This window comes from Vigna unguiculata, chromosome 4, assembly GCF_004118075.2.
Source record: "Vigna unguiculata cultivar IT97K-499-35 chromosome 4, ASM411807v1, whole genome shotgun sequence".
Lineage (NCBI taxonomy): Eukaryota > Viridiplantae > Streptophyta > Magnoliopsida > Fabales > Fabaceae > Vigna > Vigna unguiculata.
In genome coordinates, this window is record NC_040282.1 from 38581610 (window position 1) to 38590981 (window position 9372).

Consider the following 9372-nt stretch of genomic DNA (forward strand, 5'->3'; position numbering starts at 1 on the left):
CTAAGGCACCATTTTCTGGTCCTAAACTATTTACACACCCAAAACTGTACCAAAATGGAAGTGCCAGGTGCAGCCCCACACGTGTCACACTGAACTAAAGTACAAAAAATGCATAAAATGAATAATGATAGAATAAGAACACAAGTTATCAAAATTCACACTAACCACAACTCAAATTTAGTTCATACATATGTACTTTACCGATTTAAGAACAACCCACATTGTCTTACAAGATTGCTATACCATAGATGTTAGTTTCAAAGTAAAGCATTACACAGTATTTTAAATAACAATTTAAAGAACTTGTGCTTCTGCTGTTAGTATATGTGAGGATTTCTTGTGATGATGTCTAAAGCAGACAAACCTAGAAGCTTGGTTTTTTTGAACCTCACAAAGTTATCTTAACAGACTTGACAAGTAAAAGTATTGGAGAAACAACTATGTCTTCGTGATAAACTAAACCAAACACTGCAAGACTGATACATCAAGATGACTTGGAATACATCAGGTTAAGAAAACTGGAGCATACATCAAGATCAACTTCATTTACAAAACAGCTGAATGACTTTTTCTCACTCAGGCACATAGCAAGAGAAGGGAGAAGGATAAGGAGAAAAACAAGTGCACAGCTATTACTATAGCACCATTTCTCAATCAGACACACCATTAAGCCACTACCAAAATCTAAACAAAACCTTGCACCAGCCAGAAGACAGTTAACATTAAAAACAATGCAGATAATAGGGAAAACATGTACAAAACGTTAGCCGAGCAAAACTTGAGGTTTATGCTGATATTTGGCACAGCATGAAGCAATCTGATTCCTTCTATTCGCTTAGCAAACGAGAGATGATCTCAAAGATGTAGGTAGCTGAGTGCAGGATGACCAACGAATGACTGATTCAGTCACTACAAAGTCAAGTTGCTCACACTCACCAAGACCAATTGTCCTGTTTCTCTTGCTGTGGATTCCCAGTACTTTGTGTCCATTCATTCCAATTGACCTTTTAGCCTCTGCAGACTTGCGATTTGTTTCTTTAGCATCATGTTCAATGCAAAGTTGAGAATCTTGTAGCAAAAGTAACTTTCCCAAGCTAGCTTCTGCAAAAAATTGCAAACAGATCAGACCAAGAAGCTGGGAAATCGTAAGCAAGGTTGAAATAAAAGACTTTGATGCATACCTCCAGCAATTGCATCTACATCTGACATGTTAGCTGAACACTCTAATTTACAACTCTTGTGTTCAACGACAGGAGAGGGACTGAGGAATGAAAAGCTAAGCATGGAGGGAATAGGAGAAGAGAATTCCAAACCAGAGGAATCGCCTACACTCTTGAATGAAAACCCAGCAGATAGCACACATGGTGTTACTGGTTCTTCCAAAAAAGAAGAAAATGATGATCTGCATGTGAAAGTAGGTGATTGAGCATCACAAGTAGGAGAGCCAGCGCCAAAGCTAATGTCCTGATTCCTAGACATGAAAGAAGCTGAGAATGAGCTGCCACCAACATCCCATTGTTCGCAACTTTGGATTTGATTTTCACTTAGTTGTTCTTGATTTGTTTGGTTGCTTTCCATCCAGCAATGATCTAGGCAGGGAAAGTTGAGATGAATGTTAGAAGCACATATTTATTTGATTTTGTTTTCATTTCTTTCTTTTCTTATAGACTTAAATATTAGAGTTTTGAACAGGCACACCATAAATGACATAGTATGATGGATTTCATACCAAAAGTAACCCCTTTCAGTGTTACTGCATAAGTTTAGCACATTCTTAACGCTTCAGTCAAGTTATCATGCACTCAATAGATACTAATGATTTTGTGTTCAGTTTTTCAATAGTAATCTACATCACAGCTGAACTGTAGACATTAACCAGTGTTAAATCTAGACAAAACCACATCAGCAGATAGACATTAACAAGATGAAAAAGAAAGTAAACTTACCTAAAACCTCTTGGGCAGTGAGTCTACGGGAAGGGTCTGTACACAACATTCCCCTGATCAAATCCTTAGCTGATTCAGAAATGCGATCCCAAGGTTCCAATGGAAACTTGAGAGAAGCAGCTTTAACAGCTTCAAAAATCCGTGATTTAGTCTTCCCCCAAAACGGAGGAGTCCCACTCAACAGAATGTAAAGAATTACACCTGCACTCCACACATCAGCAGCCTGGTTATAAGCACCAGCTAATACCTCTGGAGCTATGTAGAAAGGACTCCCAACTAAACCGTGCAAACTTTGACCTGCTTAAAAATGTTCCAACAATTGAAGATGAGCACCACATACATTCACAGGAGCAACCAAAATCGAAAAGATTACAATCTGCAAAGGAAGAAAAGGAAAAAGTACCAGGCTTGATGTATGTTGCTAGACCAAAATCTGCCAATTTAATAGGAGATGAGGACGATCTTGTTGCTAAGAGAATGTTCTCTGGCTTCAAATCTCTATGAACAACCCCGTTTTCATGACAATACAAAACCACCTGCATAAGGTGCCTGAAAATAACCCTGGCTTCAGATTCTGAAAACCATCCATGCTTCTCTAATCGATGGAAAAGCTCTCCTCCAGCACAAAGCTCCATCACCAAGTGAACAAAGTCTTCCTCTTCATAAACTGCTTTGAGATCCACAACATTGGGGTGACCAGATAGCCTAGCCATTATCTCTATCTCAAGCTTGACACTCCTCAAATCATCCGAAGTAACCAACCTATCTTTAGCAATTGATTTGCAGGCCAAAACCTCTCCTGATAACTTGTCAGAACATGCCCTTATGACACCAAACTGTCCCCAACCCAATTGCTCGCCGAGAATGTACCGATCTTTTAGATTAGAGACTTGACTTGTCTCTAATATGGTCTCAGTCAAGGCTGCTACTTTGTAACAATTGTATGAAGTACAAGGTTCAGAGTTGCTGTCGCTCTTGGCAACAGCCATACCAATTTCCTCCTCCCTCCTCAACAAACCGAGAAATATAAGTAACTATTCAATTTGCTTACCCAAAAAAACTCTTCTTGAATAGTTCAAATTTGCTCTTCCTGGGACAGAACGAACCTCTTTGGCAAAATAAAACACAAACGTCAACCTTTGATTTTTCTCACTCACACACCAAAACACTCCATTTCAGAGTCAAATTTTTTTAGGAAACTTGACGGAGTTTGTATTTGACAAAGAAAACACACAACGTATGGCAGACGATAGCATGAATCTGAACCAGTCAGAACTCGGGACCACTCTTCTCCTTTTTTTCCAAAATCACTTGATCTGCTAAAAACAACAATGAGACTCACATCAAACACTTCACAATAAAATTGAAAAAAAAAAAAACTAAACATGTTCGTAGGAAAAAAAATTCTCCTTAACACCAATCACGCGACTCAGATCACAAGCCACAATAATTTGAAGACTAAACCTTCCCAGCTTCAAATTTCACAAAAAAATTAGTGATTCTAAAACGAACACGTACACCCCACAAACCAAACTGGAAAAAACCAAATAAAAATTTATCTTTTATGCCACCAACAGAAAATTCCAACCTGAATCACCTCCATAACAGACACACACGATCCTCACAAACTCCAAAACGACAAAAACGCAACCCCAGAAGGTAAAACAGCGCAGAAATAACAGAATAAGCGAAAGCAATAGAGACCCATCAGAGTCCACGAGAAAGCAAACAACCCCAGATCCAAGCACGGCACAGAGGACTCACCGATTGCAAAGAGAAAGGTGAAAAAGTGGAAAAGAGGAGAGAGAATGAAGAGAGCGGAAGAGGCCGTTGGAGCAGTGGTTGAACTCAAGGGAAAGAGAGAGCAACCAAAGGCTCCAAGGAGGGACCTCTTGGAGGCTCAACACAAACAAACACTCACAACAATAACAGTAACACCAACTTTGTAGCTGCTTTGTTTGGTTCTGTCTTTTTGAAATTGAAGGCTCTCCTCGGACGCCAACACCGACTTCTAATTCAGTTAATTGAAACCCTTCTTCCATTTCACACTCATTATTATTATTTATCACACATTCTTATTTATATAAACAATTTTTACTCTTTAATAAATGATTTTTTACCTATCTAAGATAAAACCTATAAAATATTATTTTTGCTCCTTTTTTAATTTGAATATTTAATGAATTTCCATTTTAAACAAATTATCAAATTAAAATGTAACTATTACCTTTTTTATTTTATGTTGAAAGTTATGATATTTTATCTCATGACTTCGTGTAAATTATGCAAACTTTTCATCATTCAATTGTGATTCCAGTGCATTAGTATATAAGTCATGTTTCAAATTTAACATAAAGAGTAATATAAAATTATCTTCATTATCGGTAACCTTAATTTAAAGGAAAAAAATTAGTAAAATAAATTAAAACTGCTGGACAATTGAAAATATTAAGTGAATTTATTAATAAAAGATTATAATATGATATTTCTAGCAAAAAATCATCTAATTATAGAACTAGTGCGTCTTTTTATATAATATTTCTTCCGTTCTAAAATTTTACACGATTAAATATAATTTTTAAAATTTAAAATAATATTATTGTCTTTTTAATCATATTTTAATTTTTTTAATAGAATTGTATTTTATTCGTATATACATGTTATTTTTTTTTTTTAGAATATTTTGAATTTACCTTCATTTTTCTCCTATTCCATATGGGATTCAATATTTTTTGTATTTTAAGTTGTTTATGTGTATTTCTATTTAAAAATTTTAACATCAAATTCATCTTATATTTATTTTATACAGATCATATCTTACATATGCCTACATTTCATGTTATAATAATAATTATATTAATTTTCTTAATACAAGTTTAAAAAAACAATAACAACTAGTGTTTGTGTGAATGTCTTACTGAGATAGCAAAACAAACCAGTCTGACTAGTTTTGACCCACTAAAAACGGGTCAGGATGGGCCAACCTGTCCTTTTTTTTAAGAAATATCGTGACATGTTCTCGTCTAACTTGGTCGTCGACGACCGCCCACCACTAGATGGTGAGTGTTATTGACTATATAATGGATTTTAAGTCCATAATGTTCCTTGTCTCAGCCATGGAAGTGTTTCGTGTTTTGCATGGTGGAAGTTCGATGTCCAGTGGCGAAGTTTCGTACAGTGCTTTTTTGGCGTTAGGATGTTATGGTGCCATGGTGGTGCTATGTCGGCAAGTGTTGCGTCGATAGGAGTTGCGTCTTTGGCGAGGGAGTCAAACAACATGATGACTGTGAAGTGCGGACGCTCCATTTGTGGTCTTTCGCAAGGTTCAGTGATTTTGTGTTGTGGGTTGTGACATGGTTCCGACGAAAGGTGTATGGTGTTTATGTGCATAAATTGGCTAATATTTGTACAAGGTGTGTAGTGATTATACACGGGCATTGGTTAGCATTAATGCATGGTGCATGAAAATTCTTATGATGTTTTTATTCCAAGTGAAAATTCTTGTGATAGTTTGACTCCAAGTGGAAATTCTCAAAATGATTTGATTCTAAGTGATACTCTTTATGTTGGAGTATGATTTTTGGTATAGGCAGTGAAGATGTTTTTATTTTAATCAGGGTCAAGAATGTTGGGCTAATGAAAATAACATGTCTTGAAAAGTCTTACATTTGTTAGGATAACTTAGGGGGTGGGTGTTAGTGACTATATAATGGGCTCTAAGTTCATGATGTTCCTTGCCCTAGTCAAACACATTTTAAGCTTGTATTTGACTTTTCTTATACTATTCTGGTATAATGTTAAGGTTTAGGTTTAATTATTTCTTTAAAGAGTGTGGGTGTATTTGGGGTCAAGGAGCATGGGAGTGTTGCCTATGTGTTGTACAAATTTTCAAATAATGTTACAATTCAAAGAAATTTTAAATAAAAAATAATATATAACTTATAATTTGTAAATAAAAAATTACAAATCAAAATAATGGCAAATGAAACAAAATATTATAATTTAAATGATTGAAATTAAATTAATTTATTATTATTTTAATATAAAACATGTATTGTAACATCCCATTTAATAGTAAAACTATTAAATAAAGAAGTTCACAATTTATATCACAAAACAAATAAATTCACGTCAGTTTTATAGTATATTTATACAGTCATCCAAAATGGACTTATTATACAAACATAAAAGGAACTAAAGAGGTTTAACCACTAAAGGTTACTATCAAAACTTTATACATGGATTAAACCAATTATACTAAACCTCAAGTTCTAGGCCTCTGATCCCGCCTATACACATCAGCACCTGCACTATTCCCTGCTCACACCACAATGGTGATTATAGCAAAAGAAAAAAAAAGCACACGATAGACAATGAGGCAAGCATGGTAAACTAACTAAATAAAGGATTATAAATACATTATACAATAATTTATAAACACACAAATTTCAAAATGAACCGCACAAACACACCATAGAGCATATAAACTCAACTCTTTTAGACTCAGTATTATCCAGATACATGATCTATAGTCAAATTAGTGAAGCCATGCACATGTGGTGATATAACCTGCTCTCCTGAACTGCTCTCCCCGAGCTACCATACACAAGGTTAATCTCTTTTCTAATCATAAGAAAAATGGAAACATTCTTATGACAAGACATTCTGTTATTCTCACAATCTAACTATTCTCCTCTACATGAGTATTAATGGCTAGTAGAATTCAAAATAGCTTCACAAAATGGAATAATACTGACTGTCAAGGCACACCCTAAAGAACACATCACCCATAGGATCCCTTCCTTAGGTATTTCCCAAATTCATCAAATCATTCATACATATACCTTAATTTCATTAATAGATACTACCACATAGATTATTTCATAAATAACATCACAATCCAGGGAAGAAAATAGTTAAACAGTGCAATTCAAATAAAACAAAAGGATTGACACTCAACTTTAGTGCTAAGCGCCATTTGCCTCGTAAAGGCTGACACTTAGCGTCAACAAGCAGTGTCGAGTGCTAAACACCTCGTAAAAACATGCACTTAACGCTACATTCCAACGCTTAATGTCAAAGAATTAAATGATTCCAGACCTGCAGAGGTGCCAAACGCTTAACATCACCTAGTTAGCGCTTAACACCATTCGTCTCGTAAAAATGAGCGTTCATCGTTGTTTTGTGAGACTTAACATCGCATCAGGCATCAGCATACCACATACCAGTTTACACAATTGGATAATTTTAAACCTGTTTTGTGGCTCAAATTTTAAACCTTTATTTTATGCATAGTTATTCAAAATCTTCATTTTTCTTCCATGAGTTTTCGTATGTGGAAACAAAACACGTCCTTAGTTATTTTTAAGTATGTAAAGTTCGTAATTTTATAATTATTAACGAATACAAAACACATGCATGTGTTTTCTAATAAAAAATAAAAAAATATTATGATAATTTTTGTGAAACCCCCTTTTTATTTGAATTCTATTTTAAGAGAGGGTTTGGGCCTAACCTCTTAGAGGGCCCAGAGTCAGCCCATTATGGGGACTCCCAGGACCCCCTCACAGCCCCTTACTCCTCATTCAGCTTCATTTTACAGAAAACAAATCCCTCCCCTTCCTCAAACCCTTGAGCAGCAACTCTACTAGGGCACACATTTTTGCCTCCTCAAGTTAGTGAATCTTCTTGGTTCGGAGCTGACTGAACTCGTATCTCCAAGTAAGTAGACCCCAACCTTCTAATTCCAGTTGTCTTGTTGTGGCTCTGCCTAGGGTTCGTCCTAATAACCCTCTTGTGTTTTCGTGTGCCAATATTTTTAGCTCCTTAATCTGTTTCTGGAGCTGTGGTGCTCTCCTTGGGGTCCTGTTTCGTTTGGCTAAGCTTGAGTAAGGTAAGGGAAGCTAGGGTTTCACTTTTTTTTAAGTTGTTTTGCTTGTTCCTGTTTTGTTTGGCTAAGTTTGATTAGTGTTTTGTAAAATATGAGTCAAGATCGGGGAAAACATTAATTTTTTATGTATTTCCAAGTTAGAGGTTCAAATTATTCATGAAACTGTGATATTTGATGTTATTTCTCGTATTCTAAAAGCATCGAGTGGTCGTTGGGCGACTATATCTTTTTTCTGATATGCGCAGTTTTAGTAAAATTGACTTTTCTGACTCATTAACCGTTGGATTGAGCTCAAATTTGGAAATTTGGTTCATAACATGCTATTTTGTGGTTTGACCGGTTGGATCGTCGATTAGATTTTTGTAGCTAGAGAAATGTGTCACGCATTACTGTAGTGATTTTGGTTTTGTGATAATAAATTTACTTAGGAATTTTGGTGTAAGAATTATGGTGGTGTGTTGTGCTTGATTGTATGGAATTGCAAGTACTTAAATGTTGGCATTCATTTATTTGGGATGAATACTATTTTTGTGATATATGTATGTCATGGTATGCATTTATAAAGTATGAGATTAAATGAAATCTTGTTATGTTGAGTATGAAATGGAAAACATGACTTGTTTGATTGGTGGTGGTTTGGCATGAGAATTGAATATTTGATATGGCATGGGGATTTTGTTGGTAAAAGAGTTTCAAGGGAAACTCTTGGTGATGATGGTTAGTGTATACCTTGATATAGGAGATGTCTAGATAAATGAAGGTATCCTGAACTCTAAAAAGTATTCACGATCACATATAGTAGAATAATTTATGTGGTGAGAGTGGCAGGAGGTCCTAGTCTTGGGACATATTGGGCCCAAGACATTAGAGGATTAACCCTGTGTGTGGTTGGGTGATAACCCCTTGCGTTTAGACTCTGCAGAGTTTAGAAGTTAGCATAGGTGCATACTTCCTTTAGAATTCTATATCAAGAGTATGGTCCGGATATTGAGTCATAGAGTCTTGAAATTGTTTGCTTTCACACGATTTGGGTGGCTACTACTTTGTCTGTGCATAATATGATCTGACTATTGATTTGCTATATAACATGATTAAAACAATTTTTACTCTAGCTTACCCTTTCTCTTGGTGTGTGTTTCTTTGCTTGGTTTTACTTTTTGCAATCATCACCAATACTATTGGTGTGAGCTGATGTGGAAACCCCTAGAGGTTCTCAGGGAGGTGACGATACTGCTGTGTAGAGTGGTTCTCATGGTCTGGGTTGTGGCTTGCAGTTGAGCCCTTTTGAAGAACTCTTGAGTTAAATTTTAAATTCCTTGCTCTATGAGCAATCTTCGTAAAACAATAATACTCTTGTGTCTTGTTTTTAATTGGCATCGTGGTGTGCCTAAACTTTCTCCTCAATATGCTTTTGAATAATTGTACCAGTGGATCCTCCATACTTTATTTCTGATGCTCTGTTTTATATTATAATTATGTGATGTCACAGTTTTTATTCTATTTATTCTATTTAAAAAGGATGTCACAGTTTTTATT

General features: G+C 35.5%; 1 protein-coding gene across 1 annotated transcript; it reads right to left on the reverse strand.

The window, feature by feature from the left end:
• Window positions 1-426: 426 nt before the first annotated feature.
• Window positions 427-3973, reverse strand: LOC114181853 (calcium-dependent protein kinase 26). Its single transcript, XM_028068460.1, is given in 7 exon segments — window positions 427-1101; window positions 1182-1421; window positions 1424-1472; window positions 1474-1589; window positions 1947-2243; window positions 2350-3262; window positions 3711-3973. Coding segments are annotated over 6 exon segments (1554 nt in total). The 5' UTR covers window positions 2936-3262; window positions 3711-3973; the 3' UTR covers window positions 427-835.
• Between the last annotated feature and the right edge of the window lie 5399 nt (window positions 3974-9372).